The sequence below is a fragment of the Lutzomyia longipalpis genome, chromosome 1, assembly GCF_024334085.1.
Source record: "Lutzomyia longipalpis isolate SR_M1_2022 chromosome 1, ASM2433408v1".
Lineage (NCBI taxonomy): Eukaryota > Metazoa > Arthropoda > Insecta > Diptera > Psychodidae > Lutzomyia > Lutzomyia longipalpis.
The window spans coordinates 39,445,954-39,467,436 of NC_074707.1; the positions used below are offsets into that span (position 1 = coordinate 39,445,954).

The window sequence follows — 21,483 nt, forward strand, 5'->3', positions numbered from 1 at the left end:
CGTCCTTCAGGCATAAAACAAGGTAGGAAATGATTAAATGTGGGAGCTGAAAAGGATCCCACAGAATTGGTTGATGGATCAATTAAGTTAATTGGCTACTTGAGCGCTCGTCTGTCTATTTGTTCGTTGGTGTGCTAGCTTGTATGTGCGCGAGCATTAGAGCTACGTTGTGCGATAAGATAGTATAGCACTTGAGTGTGTTGCTTCTATTGACGCTTAAAACCCGGCACCGCTCTGACGTGGTTGACACTGGCACGATGGCTCTCACCGACGTTTCAACGGCCTTCACGGAGGACAAATTGCGGGCAATCCTCAAGGAGGAGGGTGGCTTCGAGTTGAAGGGATACGAATTTATTGGTGGCTTCAACAAGAAGGGGGATTCGTACCTCAGTGAAGTGTTCCGGTTGCGCATTGATGGGGAAAACCCAACAACGGGTGCAAAAAAGTGTCTCAATTTTGTCGTGAAGGGTCTCCCGAAGAATATTGGACGTCGCCGGACGTTCAGATCAACGGATTTTTTCCGCAATGAAATTGCCTTCTACGAGGACGTCATTCCGGCATTTGAGGATTTCCAGACGAGGAAGAAAGCTAAGAATCCCTTCCGGGAGTACGCAAGGTGAGTAACCTTTTGCAATAAAATTCACCAATGACCTTGAAAATCGCGTTTTCTCTTGTGCTAAAGGTTCTGAAGCATTAGAAGCATCTTAGGAATTTTATTAACTAATAAAACTTGAATCTTACGCAAAAAAGGGGAAGATAAAATATTAATTCTGATGAAATTTAATAAATTAAATTAAATGTTTCTTATGGAATATTTTCAGATGTTTCTTATCGCATTGCGATGGGGAACAAGATTACCTGGCTTTGGATGATTTAAGCAAGTATGGCTTTGAAGCAGCAGACCGACAGGATGGACTGGATCTGGCTCATTGTCTCCTGGCTATGAAATCTCTCGGACGCTTCCATGGAGTTTCCCTGGCAATGAAGGATCAGGAACCGGAGAAATTTGCCGAAATAGCCCAGAAACTGCGTGAAGAGTATTACTCACCGCGTCTCAAGCCGTGGTACAATGATTTCCTCAAGACACAAATTGTCGTTGCGAAGGATGCCATCGGGAAGGAGTACCCAGGGACGAAGATTGAGGAGAAAATGCAGCAATTCCTGGCGGGTGATTTGTATGATCGTATGATTGAGATTACGCACGCCAAGAGTCCACTTTCGGTGATTGGGCACGGTGATGGTTGGGCTCCCAACTTCCTCATTAAATACGACACTGAGGGTGGAGCTCGTGTGCCCAAAGAGATGATGATAATTGATTTCCAGCTCACACGCTGCGCCACAGTGGCCATTGATATCAGTTTCTTCATCTACTCGTGCACCACTCAAAGTCTCCGGGAGAAGCACTATGATGAACTTCTCCGAGCTTACCATTCCAGCTGTTGCAAGCTAATTGATGATCTTGGCTCCAATTCAGCCAAGATCTTCCCCTATTCCGCCCTGGAGGAGGAGATGAAGAAATATGGGAGATTTGGTGTTGGAATGGGCATTGAATCTGTCCCATTTTCCGTCATGCCCGAATCCGATGCATTCGATTTGGATTCAATTAAGGGCGACACAGCTATTCCGCTGCAGGAAGTGTGGGTGCTAAAGCCAATCCCAACGAAAGAGGGGCGTCTTCGTGTAGCAGAAATGTTCAAGCATGCCACTGAGATGGGATATCTCGATTGATAAAGAAGGATCTCTCATTCGCCTAACGGAAATGATTCTTATTTTGAAGAGTCTGGGAATTTTGTCCATCCGGAAGCATTTGTTGGGATTCCTTACCGACACTTCCGGTTGGACAAAGCATCCAGATAAATAAAATGATTTCTCTCAGACAAATCCTCAGAATTAAAAAATTAAAGAATTTCCACTGGAAAAGTATTTTAAACACAAATAAAATTCCTTCATGCCTAGAGAAGAAAAAAGCACGTGAAAAAATTTTCCACCGTCATCAATGTAATCAGTAGAATGAATAAAACATAAATAAAACTGATAAGAAAATGACGATCGAATTGTATCCAAGGAAAGAGAGTAGAAAACAATAAATTTTATAAACATAATTCGTTTTGATTATTTTCCATCTTAAATAAACATTTTCTTCATTCATTTAAATTTATTCTTTTTTATACTAAATTATCTTTTAGCTGTGTTTCTTTCAGACACAGCTTTTGTGTACCGAGCAAAATCGAAAGTCGTCAGATCGGGCTCAAACTTGGGATGAGCACGAATTAGGGTCCCCACATTCCAAAAAACGTATGCGCCAAAAAAATTTTTTTCCGGCCGGCCGTCCGTCCGGCCGTCCGGAACATAACGCTAAATTGCGAGAGAACGGTAATAGATAGAGACTTGCGGTAAACGGCAAAGTTTAAATATCGACTGGAAGACATCCGATTATGATGTCAAATTTTACCCCCCACCCCTCCGTCCGCCATTTTGAATAACCTCAAAATTTTGTTTTCGCTATATCTCAGCCGCTATTATAGCTAGAGGGCTGAAATTTTGATATGTTGTAGGGGCCATCAAGAGCTTTCCAACGATACCTCATTTTCGAAAATCGGTCAAGCCGTTTAGTCAATATGGCCGCCACAATTTTTCATCGAAAATCGACCATAACTCGAAAACGGCTTGACCGATTTTGATCAACCTGGGCTCAAATGAAAGATCTCAACAAACCCTACAACTCTCTAGAACATACGAAGTTTCAAAAGTGACCGCTAGGGGGCCAAAAATCAAAAACAAAATTTTCGATTAGTTTTCGATGAATATCTCGAAAACGCCATTATCGATTTGCTTCATTTTTTGATATGTTATAGCTGACCATATTATCTAGCTCCATGCCAAAAATGAAGAAAATCTATAATAATAATTTATTTCACCCTTTTACAGACTAGTGTTTTAGGGACATTGACATACATATTTACATAATATTTACAAATTATAAAAATTCAATATTTCAAAATAGTATGGCAGCCCCGAAAGCAATATCAGGCCGGTCGACCCGTCGAACCTGACATTACCCTGCTACCATATTTCAAGGAAAAATTTTTAGTTTCGCTTCAAGGGGTCAAAATCAAATTCAAGGGAAAACCATCGACAATGCCCCACCCACCCGGGGCACAGATGATCAGTGCGCAAGCATCTACCAGCCCTCACAGCCAGTAGGATTACCAGAGACCACCTTTACAATAGTGAGGTGAGAGAGAGGCGAGAGAGCCCTCAATAGATGACCTCTGGATCACCAGTGGTCATAAGTCTTACCCGGTAACAGATGCCTGCACCCCAAACACCCGAGCCCCAACCAAGAGGGACGTCCCCGATGATCCAACCAAGAAAATGACCCAACCCCCATCCACAAAACTGATTTACAGATAATCTATCAACTTCGTATTATTCAAGAATTTCATTAGATTTTCAATTGCAATTTTATTATTTGCGAAGGCAGTCTTGGGCTTTTCTCCTACTTTGCATTTTATCCTTTCATCTTTAAATTGAAGACATACTAGAATATGTTCTACGGTATTTTCCACGTTGCAGGTTTCGCATTTAGGATCCTCTTTGTTAAACAAGACAGCATGTGTGTATCTGGTGTGTCCAATTCGGAGTCTTGTCAGTGCTACACTTTCCTTCCTATTGAGATTGACTGGACATTTCCATTTTCCTACTATGTTTTTAACTTCCCTAAGTTTGTCTTCGACATTATCCCATTCATTTTGCCATCCTGCAAGTACGTCTGTATAAGCAGTACCCTTTACGCAAGAGTATGATCGGCAAAGACTTTCAGGGGGATAGAAATTAGGAATATCATCTTTTATCCAAGGTAGAGGATTTGTATTAATAGGAAATGTGAGATAATTGGAAAGGTTGTACTGGATAAGAAGTTTTTTAACTTTAAAGAAAAATGAATTAGTTTCCAGTGAATTAAAAGCTCGATTTCTTAAGTTATATGCAATTGGAAATAGAACATGACTATTAATTCCTATTACTTTAAAATAGAAACTCAAGCATTGTTTATTTCTCATTTTTTCTAATGGAAAAATTCCGGCATCTACTAGTATGCTAGTAGTTCTACTGGTTCTAAATGCACCAGTGGCCAGACGAAGACCCAAATTATGGACAGGATTTAGTTTATCCAAATGTTCTTTAGGAGCAACTGCAAAAACTGGACAAGCGTAATTCAATCTAGAAACAATTAAAGCATTATGTATTGAGATTAAAGTGTTTCTATGCGCTCCCCATTTAGTACCAGAGATGGCTTTGATTATATTCATATTTTGTGAAGCTGATTTTTTGATATTATTAATGTGATGATGCCACTTCAATTTTTTATCAAACGTGACCCCCAAAAATTTTTGTTGATTAACTAATGGAATGGAAACTTCATTAATTTTAAGCTTAGGGTCAGCATGAGGTTTACGTTTTCTGCAAAAATGAAGGCATGAAGACTTCTCAGGAGATATTTTAAAACCATTTAATTTCATCCAGGAAGAAATTTTATCGAGTGATTTCTGAAGAGCCGAATTGCACACATCAATATTTTTATGATTAAAGAAAAGACATATATCATCTGCGTAAAGGAATATTTTTACATTTGGTTCTACCTCATTTACCACATCATTAATAGCTAGAAGAAAAAGTTTAACTGACAATACCGATCCCTGCGGGACACCATTTTCTAATGTAAATTTGTCTGTCACAGTATTTCCAACACACACCTGGAAAGTTCTATCTTTGAGAAAGTTAAAGATAAAATTAAAAAGCTGTCCCTGGATTCCACTACTCTTTAGTTTTTCTAATACCCCGTATTTCCAGGTACGATCGTAAGCTTTTTCCAGGTCAAGGAAAACTGCTACACCATGATGTTGTTTTTTAAAGGCTTCACTAACACAATTTTCTAGACAAAGTATACCATCCAGAGTTGAATGATGTTTTTTAAACCCAAACTGAAAATTAGTTATAATATTGTATTCATTTAGGTACCAATCTAGACGACGTGACACGATTTTTTCCATAAGTTTACATAAACAACTTGTTAGAGAAATAGGACGGTAACTGGACGGACGATCCTGAGGTTTATCTTTCTTTAGGATGGGAATCACAATAGCGTTCCTCCAATCTATAGGAAATTCTCCAGTTCTCCATATTTCATTATAGAATCTTAGAATAAATTGTTTATCTTCTTCGGACAAGTTTTTAATCATATCGTAGTGGATGTCATCTGGCCCTGGTGAACTACCCTTACATGAACTAAGCTCCTGTTTAAATTCAGTAAATAGTAGATCTGTGTTATAAATATCATTAGTATTCGATTGTAGTGAAAATTCTGTAGATTCAGCATTTTCCTTATATATTAAAAATTCATGATCATAATTTGCGTTACTAGATACTGATTGGAAATACTGTGCCAGACAATTCGCTATCTCTGTCGTCGATGTGTAAGATTCATCATTTGTATTCATAACTTTTATAGAAGAAAAAGAAGGTTTTCCTTTTATTTTTCTAATCTTTTGCCAAATTTCTTTAATGTTAGTCTTTGGATTCAACGTGGAGACATACTTCTCCCAAGTTTCTCTTTTAGATTTATTAACTAACCATCTGAATTTAGCACAGGTTTTCTTATAAAGCATATGTTTTTCAAATGTGAAAGTAGTTTTTAGTTCATTCTTCAGTTTTTTCCTTTCTTTCTTTTTATTATGAATTTCAGAGTTCCACCAAGGAACAGGTGGTTTGGAATATTTCCCTGTTGTTCGCGGAATAAATTTATGAGCTGTTTGGACTATGCTATTAACAATTAAACTGTTTTGATCTTGAATATTATTCAGATCACTAGAAAAATCAATATTATTGGTATAAGAATCCCAATCAGCTTTATCAATTTTCCATTTAGTTCTCATCAATGATTCTTCTAACGTAACAGAGTATTCCAAAATACAGGGATAGTGATCACTTCCACAGAGATCATCATGTACTGTCCATTTAAATAAATGTGAGGTGGAGATAGAACCAATTGCAAGATCAAGTGCAGATTGGGTACCGTATGCAAAACTAAAATGGGTAGGATCACCTGTATTAAACAAAAATAGACTATAATTATTCATCAAATCTTCGATTATTTTAGCTCTTTTATCTGAGTTATAACATTTTCTATCCCATAGTGGACTATGAGCATTAAAATCACCCATTATTATGAATGGAGCTGGCAATTGTTTGATTAGATTTTCAATCTCAATAGGACAATCCCGATTATTAGGGGACTGTGGGGGAAGGTAAATGTTACAAATTGTTAGTTTAAGGGGATGATTAATTTGCACTGCAAGTGCTTGAAGATTAGTGTTTAAATTAATTTCGTTGAAAGGAACTCCATTCTTTACTAAAATCACAACGCCACCTTTTGCACGTTCATCTGTAGACATAACTCCATCTTTTCGAATAATAGAAAATCCTCTGAATGTAAACTCCTTATCCGGTTTCAAATGAGACTCCTGAACGCATATGATAGAAGGATTGTATTCATGATTTAGTAGTTTTATTTCATTAAAATTATTGTATATTCCATTGGGATTAAAATGAATTATTCTAAATTTATTTTTATTTTTAGATTTATTATTATTTGGATTATTTGCAACAGGGTTAGTGTGAGTAAACTGAGAGCTTAAGCTCATATTATTATTACTCAATGAGATATTCTCAATGATGGGCGAAATTAAAGAATTATTTTGATTATTATTGAATGTGCAATTCGTTCTTGTAATTCTATTATACCTCCTCTCTCCTTCCAAGGAAGAAGGCAGGAGGCACGATATATTTTCATTATCTTGTGAGGATAGTCAATTTGTGTCCATCTCCCGATCTGGGGGATGATCATTTACATTTGTGCTTTGACTTGTATTTGGATTTGTTACTTCATTCATTAGGGCCTCAAAGGCTTGCTTTTGATTTTCGTAATTTTCTTGTAAAACTTTAACGTAATTATGGGAAGATTGTGGTTGTGAGGTGGATGGTTGAGTATGTGTGGATGGTTGAGCGTGTGTGGGATTTTGATTGTTGGATGAATTCGATGGATTTGGTTGAGAGGAAATTCGTGAAACTCTCTGCGGCAAAGGCTCTTTTGGAAGTGGAACTGAGAGGGGAGGAGTATTATTGTCTTTGTTACTCATCTGGCTTTCGGTCAGCAGTTTCCGTTCCTTTGCAACACGTTGCATGGCTTCATCCAAAAGTTCATCATCGCTTAGGGAGTCTTTGTCTCTCTTCCTCATGGTAGTTGAGTTGGTGTTGGAAGCGCTGTGCTTTCGTGGGATTCGTTCTTGCCTTGCTGCAATTGGTAGATCAGGTTTCGCGAGAGCGGGAATTTCAAGTTTCTCTGCATGTGGCTTCTTTGTTGACTGGATGAGAGGAGGAAATTCTGCGTCATATTGATCATCATTTTCCAATGGTGAAAACTTATTTGAAGTTATGATCTGGTTGAAAGCATATGGATTGTTTCGTAGTTTTGGGAAAAGATCACTAGCTTCGTTCCTCGTGAGATTTTTGGTTGCCATCGCCAGAGTGATATTATGCTGCCTTCTCCTCTCATTGCACATGTGGTATGTTGAGCTGTGTGTTCCGGCGCAGGACGCACATTTATATGATTCAGCAGTACATGCTTCCTCAAGATGGTTCTTAAGACAACGTTTGCACCTCATGAATGTTTCCTGGCATGATTTTGCAGTATGGCCAATACGCCAACATTTCTTGCATGTCGTCACTCTTGGGACAAATGGTGAGCAGCGAAGTCGAACAAAGTTCATGTAGACGAATTCTGGTATGTCTGTGCCATGGAAAAAAATTTTGATGCGTTTGGTGTCGATGAGCTCCTGGTTGCCGTCCTTCACTTCTCGCCTCTTCACCCGTTCAATATTCTGGATCTCATATTGGCCGCATTCGATTCTCTCCTTCATATCGCTAACGGTGTATTTCACATCGACATCAAATACCATTGCGCAACTTGTTACATAGTAGATTGGAATATAAGCTTTGTATCCCTCACTAACCAGTTTCTCATTCTTGGAAATGCTGTTTGCGATATCTGCCGTTTTGCAGTGAACAATTGCTGTATTGGCTCCATTTTTGGTGATGTGGCTTATATCATATTTTCCATATTCATCCATAAGGATTTCTCCTGGCAAAGTAGGACTAATAGCCTTCTTCCAAATTATGACCTTGTATCCATTGTATTTCACTCCTTTCTGGTATAGGTGGCTCACTCTTTCAATGTCTTTATTTGGACCCGGAGGATCCGGGGGCTCCTTGCCCCCCGTCATCTCAATATCCTTCACTTCACTTAATTTTATTAATAATCAACAATTCAAGAATAAATTAAATTCACTTGTATATATCAAAAGAAAATTCAAAAATCGAAAATCAAGAGTTGAAAAAAATTCAATAAATTGGATAGATCTCTTATCACACAGACGATTTATAATAGCGACCTCACCACTCGAGCGCACTGAGGGAACTTGAAGAAAATCTATGTCGCCGTTCTCGAGATATAGCCTTCCAAAGTTGGCATGTCATATCTCGGGTTCTACAAGTCCGATTTCGATCAACTCAAGCGCAAATGAAAGGTTTCGTGAAACCCTTCAAATGTCTAGAACATTGCAACTTCGAGAAATGACCACAAGAGGCGCTAAGATAAAAAACAAAGTTTTCGAAGATTTCGAACTCGAATTTTTCGAAAATGGCGACATAAATTTTTCTCATTTTTCGATATGTTATAGCTGACTTCAAGACCTTTCAAACAAAAAAAAATTATGAAAATCTATGGATCCGTTCTCGAGATATAGCCTTCTAAAGATTTATTAGGGTATGACTGTTCTAATTTTCCCGACTTTGCGCATATTTAAATTAATTCGCGTTCTAGTTTGCTCTCACAAAATTGGTACACTGAAAGAAACACAGCTCTCGTAAGCTTGGTCAGCTTACCAGTACATTTTTTTTAAATTTACAGTACGTATGAAAATAAATTTGATTTTAATCATTTTAATAAATCGTGTTGTATGTAAAGCAAATTGAAGTTTATAAACTTTTTTGTTCCCGGAAAGTGCCATAAGTACCTGGAAGTAGTGCAGTCATCCTGACCATTGCATCAGGAAGTTTCTTAGGGATCTTAGGAACCCCCTTTTCAACACCCGGCTGATCCTTGATTACATTTAGGGGTCAAAATCTGTCCATTTATGAAGTCCGCTTTGTAATTTCATGAAGCATTTTTGTAGACGCAAATTTCGACCCAAAGATGACATGAAGGATCAGCCGGATGTTGAAAAGGAAGTTCCTAAGATCCCTTAGAAACTTCCTCATGCAATGGGCAGTCATCCTGCACAATTTCCAGGCACTTATGGCACTTTCCGGGAAGCACATCAAACCGTTCCGGGAACAAAAAAGTTTATAAACTTCAATTTGCTGTTGTATAACAATAAAATAGGGCTAAATGGGGGCTACTTATGTGATTTTTATGTTAGCCTTTTTACATGAAAAAAAAAAAATGAATTAAATGCTGTGAGTTATTGGTTTCTTCTTCTTCTTTTTTGTATATTTAATAAAAAGTATAATAATTTTTCTTTTTATTCTTGAACTAGAAAATTAATATAAAAAAAAAACTTTACCCACTTCCAATTTGAAGGACTTCAAAGCAAACTGCGCACACCCGGACGGGTTTATTGATGCCAAATTTGATGATGGGGACATCATTATTCGAGCAACGGCTACACAGATTGCGACCACAGTGTCGACTGGAACGAGAAAAAATGTTAAAAATTCATTCAAAAAGTAATTTTTCCTCTCAACCAACCAATGATGCTTCCTAGTTGTGAATGAAAACTTCTCCCCACACTCCTGGCACACATCCGATGCAGCCCAAGGGGATTCCTGGGGCAGTTGATCGAGGAGTTTGTGGAGGAGCTGATTGGTGGCTAGTTGAAAATTAAAAATATTCACACCATCCTTATTTTCCGTCCCAAGGCACGCACCATTCTTCACCAGCACCTTACACATGGGCGCCTGGCCGCGCATGAAGGCCAACAAGAGGGGCGTATTGCCCTGAAAGTCTGTCTGATTGATCGGATACTTTGGCATGCACTCCAAGAAGAGTTCACAGATTGTCGCTGCTGTGTTATCTTTGCCCGTTCGGCAGAGTTCCAGCATTGGATTGTACCCCTTATTGTTCACCGCTTCGGCATTTATTCCACTCTCCGTTAGAAGTTCCCGCACAACGGCCAAATGTCCCTCCCTGACCGCAATGTGCAACGCATTGTTCCCATCCCCGTCGACTGCATCGAAATCCGCACCATTCTGCAGCAGTGCCGACACATTGGCCACCCGTCCACGTTCAGCGGCAACATGGAGAGCAGTCTTGGATGTAGCATCACGCTCATTTACCCTCGCTCCGGCTAGAATTAAATTCCTCACCAACATCTCATTCTCTGAACTCGCAGCAAGATGCAGCGGTGGCGTTTGATTGACATCGTGCACGCGTGAATTGACATCCACCCTGATGGCCAGGAGGAAGAGCACCGATTCCAAATCATCCTTCATAATGGCCACATGAAGGAAATTCCTACCACGCTGATCAATTTGTTCTGCTGCATTAGGGAGACGCTGAAGGATATTTTGTGCTGCTTTGTGATTCCTCACCGTGAGAGCTGCAGCGAAGGGAGTATTCCCGGATTTATCCCTCTGCCGGAGATCAATACTCGGATGACAAAGGAGAATCCCAATCATCTCATCGTGCTGATTCTCAATTGCCACATGAAGGGGTGTCTTGTTGTTGCAATCCACGGCATTCACATTGGCACCATGGTCAATTAGAGTCTGCAGGACATTTACCAAGCCCCACTGGGAGCAGAGGTGCAACGGGGAGGCTTTATCGCGCGCCTCGTCACCTCCCTGACCATCAGGGCCAGGTTGTCGGGGGGAATCAACGTCACAGCGACTCTTAATGAGGAAGATCGCTGCATCATCCTTATTCTCGTCAATTGCTCGATGGAGAAGAGTCTGAAGACATCCATCGGGTCCAGGACCCCAGCAATCTGTATCCACGCCATGCCTCACCAGCACTTCAGCTATATCATATTTCTCCATCTCAAGAGCACTCCACAGTGGGGACTCTCCCTTCCCATCAGGCGCACTTAAGGAAACTCCTCGAGTACACAGAGCATCCACAACTGTTGGTAAACTGCAGTGGATTGCCAGCTGTAGTGGAGATTCCTGCTCCCCTGTCAAGGCATTCATATCAGCACCCTGACTAAGGAGAAATATCGCCGTACTGGCATCCTCTTTGAGAATTGCCTGATGCAGTAACGTCAAATCCTGCCCATTTCTATCATTAACATCCGCTCCACCATCAATAAGTGCCGGCACGAGATCCTTCTTAGCCAGCGCCAGTGCCAAACTCAGCGGTGAATCTCCATTTGAGTCTTTCAAATTGAAATCCGGCTTCTCCTTGCTGCTCTTTTGGTGCTCCACAAAAGCCTCAATAATTGCCAAATTATTCTCAACCACGGCAAAATGGAGTGTTGTCCGCATTTCAGCCATTGAACTCTGAACATTGGGATCAGCACCCCTGTCCAGGAGTGTCCTCACCAAGTTTGTCATGCTCTTCTGACACGCCAAATGAAGAGCAGTCAACCCACTCTTATTCACATGATTGAGATTTGCGAATTCCGTGAGAAATATCGCCGGTTCCTCCAGTTGCGTCACAATGAGCATCTGTAGGAGATCATTGCCAGTCTCTGAGTATCTCACATTGGCATCTGCACCCTTCTCAATGAAACTCTTTGCCACATCGAGCGACAAATCGCTACTCTGGAGAGCCAACTGCAAGGCACTTTTCTCATCATTTGTCCTCAAGTTCAAGTTCAAATCTTCACACTCAAGCAGAGCTGCAATCATCTCGTCGTGCCCAGAGAGAATTGCCATCTGTAGCGCTGTGTAGCCACGGGTGTTTTGAGCATTCACATTGGGGTGGCATTCGAGAATTTTCTGACCAACCTTCAGCATCTCCTCAAAGGTGTCCTCATCGGTGGATTTCTTTGAGAACGTCACAGCAATATGGAGAGCAGTGTCACCGGTGACCTTACTGGTTAAATTGACATTGGCACCCTTCTCCAGGAGGAAGAGGGCAGAGAACCCATCACCACGCTTCACGGCATCAATCAGCAAAGTGCATCCATCAGCATTCACAGCATTCACATCGGCTTTCCCATTTTGTATGAGAGTCTGAGCAATTGCACTGCTACGTCCCATAAGGGCCAGTCCCAGAGGAAGTTGTCCCTGTGGCGACAAGCTATTCACCACCTCTGAAAGCTGCAAGGAAAATGTGCATGGAAAAAAGAGCAGAGAGTCAATGCTCCGAAATTCTTTTCTTTTCGCCTTAAAATATATTTTTAGATTCAAACGCAGAAAAATCCGCGCGATAACATCTGTCTCATATTTTTATGCTTTAGCATGATAGACTATCCTGACACACAAAGGATTTCCTCACATGAGTCAGAGCAATATGACTCAGTGGCCCTCCCACAGATGGTCGATAGTGGAAAGAATATAGAGTAAATGAGAATGAAAAAGGGAACACGGAAAATGGGATTCTAAAAATGGTTTTCACGATAAAATTTACTCATGGACTTTAATTTTTAAGTAGATTTGTCATTCAGTCTGTGGTGAGAGTGAGTCTTTCAATCATTTTCAATTGCTTCCTCGTAAATATTGTTGTTTTCTATCAAACTTTTATTAATAAGTTGTATTAAAGTCCGTTCGAAAAGTCAGTACACGACCCATTGAGGTAAGAAATTATCTTAATATAAAAAAATAAATAAATTGATATATTTATTAGAAAAGTTAGAAAAATATATTTTTTAAAGTTAGTTTTTAAAGGATTAAAAGAAATTTTCAGTACAATGCGTAATTATTGCTGTTTAAGGAAAAACTTCCTCAATGGAGTCTCTTGGCTTTGATCAACCTAAATAATTTTTATCTGTCTCGTGTATCGGATAATGGCAAGAATTTCAATAGGCTTGCAATTATCAAAATAGGATGATGCCATGTCCTTTCGAAACCATGAAGATTGTGAGATTTTTAGACAGTTCAGTTAACAAAAAATATAAAGAAAATTATTCGAATTTTAACCAATTTGCGACATATTTTTGTATATTAATAGGCCCTTTCTGGGAAACAAGGATTAATCGAAAGATGATTCAATAAATAAATTTTAATTAATTAAATCATTTTTAATTTCTGACAAATGAACATTCGTTTTTTAAGAGCTCATAAAAATTATCTTTGATTTTTTTGTCAGAACTGTTGGCTAGCTTAACCCTTCGCGTTCATGTGAAACATTGAAACATGCCGTCTTTTTATCACAATCTTTATTCTGTAGATACTTTCAAAGGACTTTTCTCAGTCAGAACGTCTTCTTTATCCTCTCTTGCGTGAATTTGATACATTTGTAACTTGGAAAAACAATTAAATTCACAAAAATTTGGAAAAATAAAATGTTTCACGTTTGGGTCAAAGGGTTAAAAGGTCAAAGACAACCATAATTCTTCATCGTGAAAAAAATATTTAAATAGTTAAAGAAAGAACAATCATCTCATCGTTATCTTATCCCTCTTATCCATTCTAATCGTTAAAATTCGTCCACTCATTTATAGAACAGACTGTTATGCAAAAGGTATTACTACATTGTCTCTAATTTTTTTATGTTGCCAAAAACAAGTTTAAGAATTTCGGGTTTATCTCATTAGTGAGATTATGTATGTTATGTGTGTGGTACAAGATAATATTTTTTTTCTTCAGGTGACTAAATAAAAAACGAGTCACTTGAAATAGCGGAAGAACCAAATTACCGCCATGTCTTAAGAATTAACCACACAACTGAGTTTCTGAGAGAACATTTGCGTCATTCCCCATTTTTTTTTCTTCTTACCAAATCTGTATTGTGTCTTTATTTAAATTGATTTAATAAAAAATTTAATAGATAAAAATTGTCTATCAATAGTTAATAAATTTTCCGGGGGGCGTGTGCGAATCCGCGATCAATATTAGCAAAATAGCAGCTCGTGATGATTCTCAACGTCTCAACTACATCGTACGGATGCTATATGTGATGGTATGTTGCCAAAAAATAACTTTCAGTCCACCAAAGTGCTATCCTCATTTCCCAATGGCCCTCCACACATATTTTTTACAACGATGTTCTTCTTTCGCGCGGCGTAACGTCGTCTGTGTTGGGGCCAGAGCGACGCAACAAGTAAAGGAAAAAAAACAGAAAGTGGGGTAAAACAGCGATGACGACTGAATGTGGCTCCAACAACGTGCCAATGAATCGCTTTCTAGTGCACATTCGACCGCTTAACACAGTGGTTGTGTCCGCGAGTGCCAAGATCCGTCGTGAGAAGAGCTTCCCTCGCAACTGATTTATTTTGACCGCCAAATAGGGACACACCGTCGTACACCTTTAACTTTTAAATCAATTTTAAACGTGTGCATCGTCGTGCTATTTCCACTGCTTGCCGAGAAGTTTACTCTCTACAAAGCAATTTATTACAGAGTGCGCGCGATTGAGTGCTAATTCCAAAGATCCTATTAAATAAATCATATTGGAATGGAATAAAAATTACTATGGACAAGAACAAGAAGAAGAAATTTATTGCTTCTTTATCACTCCATTCTGTATGTGTGGTTATTGCTGGTGTGCCAATTAGTTTTGTGACTGCGTGAAAGATTGAGAAACTCCTCCGAAGTAAAAAAAATAAAAATTAAAAATCCATCAACAGTGTGCTTTAGTCTGTTGTGAATCACCCAAAGAAACTCATCTCCATTCACTCTCTTTTTTATGCTAAATAAAATTATTTCTCACAGTGATAGCCTTTAATTACCATCACGCAGTTAAAGTGGAATTTGAGTTTTTTCAACCCAAAAAATATGGAACGTTTATTTGGAAGTGTGGCGTTGGCCGTATTACTCCAATTATGCGTTTTTATAGGTAAAGAGAAAAAAATTTTGAGCGAGTAGTTTGAACAAACTGCTTGTTTTTTCTTCATTCTGCTGGCAGTTCTGCCTCTTAGAAATAAATATTATTCTCTCTTTCTCTCGGTAAAACAAGCACATTTCCAAATAAAGAAAATTCTGAAATAAATAACATTAGACGTTCAATCATTTTGTGCTCCGCACAATGAGAACGATTTCTAAAATAATAATTTATCTTAAGAAATCACTTCTTATATACCGAGATGAAGGTCATAAACTCTTTGTATGGTATATTCTCTCACTAAAGAAGGAGCAATATAAAAATGTACATAAATTGCAAAATAAAACTTGAAGACTTTCTTCCACCATGACCCATTATATTGAAGAGCAAAAACAACCACAATCAGCTCAACTTCAGAAGCATTTTTGCTTCCTCTCACTCTTCGTTCTTTCTTTATTTTTATTTTTTTGCAAGAAGAAAAAGAAAAAAGAAAGCATGTTGTGCTCATATTTTTAGCTTATCCTTCTCCAGCACTAAACTTACAAGAATTTATATTAAAGAAAAAATATTCCAATATTAATTAATTTTTTTCGGCAGAGCCCATTTGACTAGACATTAAAAAAAGTCGTGAAAAAATATGGCATTGAACGTGAACAGAGTTATTTTGAATTCTCTCCACATAGTAGCGGAAACGCGAATAAACTTCTTTAGTTATCGACAATTCTGCATTGAAAATAATAACAAATTCGTGGAGCTAAACGGGCTAAACGCACAAAAATTTCAAGTTCAAAGACTCTCATAACAAAAATATGGGTTTATTAGTTTATTTAATTTTTTTTGTGTCGTGCTTTTTACACAATGAACGAAAAAAAAAGACAAATTAAATGGCCAGAAAGGAGTGCTTCATTATCACAAGTCACGTAATAAACATACAATTTTAGCGGATGAAATAAAATAATGGAGACACAGCTTGGAATTACTTAAAGTGCTTGTTTGTTATTAAAAATTATTATTTTAATAATAAATTCGTGGTTGAAGTGTGAAAAAAAGTCCATTCATCACCCTTCTTTCACAACACACAGGACGGAAATTGATAAATTCACATCCACGTTTATCACATTTATACAGTGTGCCCCCAAATAGGCGTCCCAGTTTATTAAAAAGGGATTTTTTGGGGCTTTTAGATTAATTTTTTCAAGCTGATTAATTACTTTAAAAGTTTCAAAGACTTTTGGTTAGAAACAAACAGTTTAAAGGAATTAAAACTTTTGTAATAAATTCACAAAAATAACTCATTAGTTCTCTTGATATTCAACTTTCCGTTTAAATTTATTTTGACTCCCATGGAATGTTTTGAAAAAGATCTTATTGGTTTTTGCTTATTATAAAAATTATCACTATATAAAAAATTCAGAAACGTTTAAAAACTTTCATATTTCATCATAATTCAGCTTCCGGAATAGAGAAATAAAATTTTTTATACATTAGAAGTATTATACCCTATTTAAGATTGAATTATCTAATCTTAAAAAAAAAACAATGTCTGAGTTTGAAAAAAAGCTCTTTTTGGATGAGATGAAAACAGAAATCAATAGAAAGGAAAAGTAATCAAAAATAAACTATTTCTCACAAAAGAAGTTAAACTTTGTTAATAAGGGGTTAAATTTTTAAACGTTCAGGCTTACGTTAACCCAGTTTTGTCCAAAACACAGCATTTTGTACGCTAGGAAAATTTTCTTTCGACAAAAGTAATACTTTATTCATTCTACTTAAATTAGAGTTGAAATAGAATCGATCAAAGGAAGGATTTTAGAACTTCTAGGACAAAATTTCAAGAATTTTGGTTAAGTATTGATTTTTTTTAGATAGTTTTGAAACTAGACTTTATGACAATTTCAAGAAATTCTTGGGAAATTTGGATTAAGGAGAAAGCAAATCTCTTATCAGGTTTTAGATCTTCAAATTGTAAGGAGTAGATTTAAATGTTTTCAGTGTTAACTGGTCTTTAGGATAGTCATGGCATTGCCAATTAACCCTTTAACCTTTGTAAAGTTAGTAGAACATATTCAGTAAATAGAATTTAGTGAAATTAAATTGATTATGATTTTTATGCAAAGATTGGAGTCGAATAAAAAAAAACTAATGCAAAGCCTTGATGGCATGAAAATTTCTATCAGTCCTTAAAGGGTTAACTAAAAGAGCTGTTAACTTTCTGCTTTTCCAATAAAATGATTAGTTCAAATAAGAATATTAAAGAATAGATTTTTAAAAAATCATTAGTTCACTTAAAACAAGAAAAAATCCAAAAAAAAGCAAAATGATAAATCAAGGACAATTATTGGGATTCACACTGTATAATGTACTTTCATTACATTAATGCCATACGCATGGGATGTGATAAAACAATGTTTATTGTGGACCGTCGTCTCACTATATGTATGTGAATGGGTGCGAATAAACTCTCGACGCGGGGGGGGGGGGGGGATTGAATCTGGGAAGAGAGAGTTCGTCCAAAATGAATGAGAATTATTCTTTTGAGGCTGCGCACGTAACCATGTGTTCTCATTTCTCCATTAGATTATGCTGCAGGCGTGAAGTGCTACAGATGTACCGTGGCCCCCAGTGCCCGCCTAAATCAAACAATGCTCTGCGCCAAGTTTGACGAGAGCAGCTACTATGCTGTGGAGTGTCCGTACTCAACGATGTGCATGAAAAAAATATTTAGACTGAAATTGATGAATGGTCAAGAAGTTGAGACCGTAACGCGAGATTGTGCCCAGCAGAAGAGAACGGATGAAGTAAGAATCACCGAGAGATTCTCATTTTCCTCTCCACTAACTGCCCTCCTCACTCAGAACTCTTTTACTACATTGCTTTTAGGTTTTCCGGAATGGCCGTTGGGAGAAGGAGAGTACAATTGAGGAGGCCTACGAAGAGGGATGTGAGACAATTGAGGAGAACAAGAACACACAATCCATGACTGTTTTCTGTCACTGCCGCGGTTCATTGTGCAATTCAGCACCGAAAGAGACTCTCGTGAGCTACCACGTTGATGCCATGGCTGTAATTTTAGTCTTCAATGCTATGAAATACTTTCAGAGCATAGACTGAGCGAGATGTCTCTGACTTTGAATACCCACATTGCATTACCAAGCCACTGATAAGCGTTTCATATTTATGTTTTATTATTAAATTATTATCTCTATATACATACTCTCCACAAGAGGAGTGCGCGCGCTTTTAGTAAAAATTTGTGACTTTGCAAAGTCAAAGTCTTTTGAATTTTTTTTCTTATTCTTTTGATAACACGACCCCGTCATGATAAAAAAAATTGTGTAAAAGTTCATAATTTAGATAAAGTGAAATACTCGTATGTAGAAAATGCCAAAATGTGATATAAACCGAAAGTTATTTCAATAAAAACCACTTAAATAATTTATAAAAGATAAATTGTATGAGGAGTTTTTCTTCCTACTCACCATTCCATCATTTTCCACGAGACAGAGGAAAACAACATCCTCTCGGAGTAAACGGACGGCAGCATGAAGTGGGTTCTTCGTCTTATTCTTTAGCATTTTATACAGTAGCGGACTGGACATGTGCTCAAAGTCTTGCGGTGTGAGGTCATCCCAGTGGGTGGAGATGAGCCCGGAGCAGTATTCGAGGAGACTCGTTGCACCCACTTCTTCGGCTACGCAGTAAAAACGAACGCACGAGCGTACGCCAACTGAGGACACCAGTGCCCTTTCGCAGAGCCCCAAAAGTCCGGGGAGTTTGAATTTATGCGATGCCCTGAGGAGCGACAGAGACAGGGCATCGCTCTGTAAATCCACGACATCCGTGTAAATCCATCGAAGAAGGGCATAAGCTACTTCACTATCTAAATCTGACCAATCTGAAAAGATAGTGGACCTAATTTAGATAATTTCCACCTGGCTGAATACCCATTAGCCTACTCACCGAGCTCAGTTACACCCTCGAGGACTTCTTCTCGCCATTCTTCGGATCTTGCACTGAGCACAAAACGATGTGCCGGCAGGGACTTATCACCAAACTTCACCTCAATGTCCGAATAGGTCTTCCGGCTGTACAGCCCAGCCACAGTCATTGTGAGCCTCGATATAAAACTACTAAACTCCGCGACATCACTATCTCCGGAACTTGCAACAGCCCGGCTGTATTTTCTCTCCAACTCTGCGTAGTTTCTCTGCAATTTTGTGTACTCCTCCTTCAGCAGCTTCAGGTGCTTCTCGAGTTTCTCAACAGTTTCCCCCGAAGCTGTTAAATAGACATTTTATTCACTAACAAATTGGCACAAATTGGAGGAAATGCGAAAATTAGTGGACTAAACACGCCCCTCCAGTTGTTTGTTTTTGCGAAAATGCCGGAAAATAAGGAAATCTACGTAAAGATTTTCACTCACCCATAATCACTGGTGTTCTTTCAACGATAAATTATGATTTTATTTGTGGAAAATCATCAAAATCACTGGATTTTTGGAATTTCTCTCGATTTATTTACGTTTTGCACGTCCGTCAGCTGCATGTGCGTGTCCCACAACAGTTCATTGTGCAATTCATGAGGAACAATATGGGACAATTGAATGAAGCAAAGTGAGCAGCAGGTGCCAAACAGCTGATTAGATTTCATTCATCGAAATTTCACAACACGTGAAATATTTTGGGTATTTAATTGGAATTTTCCACGATAACAGCGATATAAAATGGATGGAACTCCCAAGAAGCCAATCTTTCGTGATCTAACCGCTGAGGATCCCGAACCAGAAGCAACAGAGATTGAGAGTTTGTGCGTGAATTGCATGAAAAACGTAAGTCTGTTGTCGAAAAAACATGATCCACGTTTTCCTAACAAGAATTTTATTTGTTTGCTAAAATAATTGTAAAATTCTCCCACCAATTTAATGTTCTTTTCGCTCCAGGGCACAACGAGGTTGCTACTTACCAAGATTCCATTCTACCGGGAGGTTATTCTCATGTCTTTTGAGTGTGAAGATTGTGGTTATCGGAATAATGAAATTCAGCCAGGAGGTGAAATTTCTGACCGTGGATGCAAAATCATCCTTGAGGTGAAGACGCCGCAGGATTTAAACCGGAAAGTCGTCAAATCTGACCACAGTAGTATAAAAATTGTCGAGTTGGACTTTGAAATACCCTCACAATCGCAAAAAGGTAAGAAAAGATCTCTTAAATCTCTTTTGAGACGTCTCTGCAATTTCTTTTTTCTCTGCAGGAGAAATTACAACAATTGAGGGAATCCTCGATAGAAGTATCAAGGGATTGGAGCAGGAACAGACAGAACGGCGGAAAGATAATCCAGATATTGCGAAGCAAATTGATGATTTCTGCGATTCCCTAAGGCAATTGAAGGATGGTGAGAAGCCTTTTACTTTTATTCTTGAGGATATTTCTGGGAATTGTCACGTGGAGAATCCAAATGCCCCAGCGGCAGATCCTCAGATGACCGTGAGTCGCTTCTTGCGCAATGAGGAGCAAAATCATCAGCTTGGCATCTACACGAAGGCCGAAGTGGGTAAAGAAAAACCGAAAGAATCCGACTATGGAGGAAACTTCCTGCTTAAAATGCTTGAGGAGGATGAGTGGCCCATTGAGGACCTCTTCGGAGAGGTTATGCAGTTCCCAACACTCTGCCCCGAATGTGGATCTCCGTGTGAGACCAACATGAAGATGACAAACATCCCACACTTCAAGGAAGTCGTCATCATGGCCACTGTTTGCGATGTCTGTGGAAGCAAGACCAACGAAGTCAAGTCCGGAAGTGGAATTGAGGAGTTTGGTGTCCGGATAGAGGTGAAAATTGAAGGAAAGGCAGACATGTCGCGTGATGTCCTCAAGAGCGACACCTGTGGGCTTATCATTCCGGAGATTGATTGTGAAGTGGGACCCAATGCTCTTGGAGGGCGCTTCACCACTGTCGAAGGTATTCTCGTAGCCATGAAGAAGCAGCTTAGCGATGGCGGGGATATTTTTGTGGATTCCACTGATGAGAGCACAAAAATGAAATTTGACGGGTAAGAAAAACTTTATTTTTAAATCAAAAAGAATTTTTTTTATTTATTCCTTTGCTTTGTAGGTTTATCGGTACTCTGGAGGACATTATCTCCGGCAAGAAACAAGTTACCTTGATTTTGGATGATCCAACTGGGAATAGTTACGTCCAATCTCTTGCTGAGGGTGATAAAGTTGATGAAGCATTGAAGATCACCAAATACACCCGGAGTTTCGATCAGAATGAAGAACTTGGGCTCAATGACATGAAAACCGAGAACTACGGAGAGGAATGCCAAGAGCAAGAAGAAGCCGAAAGCGCCAAGAGCTAATCCAAGAAGATTCTTTTTTTTTAGCTTTTAATGCATTTTATGGGATTTTATGAGAGAAATTAAATTGTGCTTATAAGATTTTCCA

At 38.6% G+C, this 21,483-nt stretch overlaps 4 protein-coding genes across 5 annotated transcripts; 3 read left to right on the plus strand and 1 right to left on the minus strand.

Moving 5' to 3' along the window:
• The first annotated feature begins 156 nt into the window (after positions 1-156).
• Positions 157-2,102, plus strand: LOC129787282 (uncharacterized). The gene is made up of 2 exons (XM_055822740.1): positions 157-616; positions 822-2,102. Exons 1-2 carry the CDS (start codon positions 258-260, stop codon positions 1,726-1,728), a joined length of 1,266 nt encoding a protein of 421 aa, XP_055678715.1. The 5' UTR covers positions 157-257; the 3' UTR covers positions 1,729-2,102.
• Positions 2,103-9,578: 7,476 nt separating this feature from the next.
• On the minus strand, positions 9,579-19,619 carry LOC129787279 (rabankyrin-5). Its single transcript, XM_055822736.1, has 5 exons — positions 19,464-19,619; positions 19,001-19,318; positions 18,520-18,935; positions 9,866-12,378; positions 9,579-9,806 (listed from the first exon to the last, which is right to left on the minus strand). The coding sequence occupies exons 1-5, from the start codon at positions 19,465-19,467 to the stop codon at positions 9,677-9,679; spliced, it is 3,381 nt and encodes a 1,126-aa protein (XP_055678711.1). The 5' UTR covers positions 19,468-19,619; the 3' UTR covers positions 9,579-9,676.
• LOC129787287 (uncharacterized) lies at positions 14,358-18,490 on the plus strand. 2 transcript variants are annotated; one of them, XM_055822746.1, is made up of 3 exons: positions 14,358-15,055; positions 17,618-17,838; positions 17,921-18,490. In XM_055822746.1, the coding sequence occupies exons 1-3, from the start codon at positions 14,995-14,997 to the stop codon at positions 18,149-18,151; spliced, it is 513 nt and encodes a 170-aa protein (XP_055678721.1). In that variant the 5' UTR covers positions 14,358-14,994; the 3' UTR covers positions 18,152-18,490. The 2 variants fall into 2 exon arrangements, with proteins under 2 accessions (XP_055678721.1, XP_055678722.1); XM_055822747.1 differs by having other exon boundaries at positions 14,359-14,812.
• Positions 19,620-19,632: 13 nt separating the features above from the next.
• On the plus strand, positions 19,633-21,481 carry LOC129787281 (zinc finger protein ZPR1). Its single transcript, XM_055822739.1, has 4 exons — positions 19,633-19,868; positions 19,980-20,229; positions 20,291-21,089; positions 21,152-21,481. Exons 1-4 carry the CDS (start codon positions 19,764-19,766, stop codon positions 21,396-21,398), a joined length of 1,401 nt encoding a protein of 466 aa, XP_055678714.1. The 5' UTR covers positions 19,633-19,763; the 3' UTR covers positions 21,399-21,481.
• The last annotated feature ends 2 nt before the right edge of the window (positions 21,482-21,483 follow it).

What these genes read in the sequence shown, in the direction of transcription:
- LOC129787281 (XM_055822739.1), top strand. Translation starts at nt 19,764, where the DNA reads ATGGATGGAACTCCCAAGAAGCCAATCTTTCGTGATCTAACCGCTGAG. An exon ending in GCGTGAATTGCATGAAAAAC is followed by an intron (nt 19,869 to 19,979) that starts GTAAGTCTGTTG and finishes TTTTCGCTCCAG; the next exon opens with GGCACAACGAGGTTGCTACT. An exon ending in ACCCTCACAATCGCAAAAAG is followed by an intron (nt 20,230 to 20,290) that starts GTAAGAAAAGAT and finishes TTTTCTCTGCAG; the next exon opens with GAGAAATTACAACAATTGAG.
- LOC129787279 (XM_055822736.1), bottom strand. An exon ending in CGAGGGTGTAACTGAGCTCG is followed by an intron (nt 18,936 to 19,000) that starts GTGAGTAGGCTA and finishes CTATCTTTTCAG; the next exon opens with ATTGGTCAGATTTAGATAGT. An exon ending in TCGTGGAAAATGATGGAATG is followed by an intron (nt 12,379 to 18,519) that starts GTGAGTAGGAAG and finishes TTTTCCTTGCAG; the next exon opens with CTTTCAGAGGTGGTGAATAG.
- LOC129787282 (XM_055822740.1), top strand. Translation starts at nt 258, where the DNA reads ATGGCTCTCACCGACGTTTCAACGGCCTTCACGGAGGACAAATTGCGG. An exon ending in CCCTTCCGGGAGTACGCAAG is followed by an intron (nt 617 to 821) that starts GTGAGTAACCTT and finishes GAATATTTTCAG; the next exon opens with ATGTTTCTTATCGCATTGCG.
- LOC129787287 (XM_055822746.1), top strand. Translation starts at nt 14,995, where the DNA reads ATGGAACGTTTATTTGGAAGTGTGGCGTTGGCCGTATTACTCCAATTA. An exon ending in CCAATTATGCGTTTTTATAG is followed by an intron (nt 15,056 to 17,617) that starts GTAAAGAGAAAA and finishes TTTCTCCATTAG; the next exon opens with ATTATGCTGCAGGCGTGAAG. An exon ending in AGCAGAAGAGAACGGATGAA is followed by an intron (nt 17,839 to 17,920) that starts GTAAGAATCACC and finishes CATTGCTTTTAG; the next exon opens with GTTTTCCGGAATGGCCGTTG.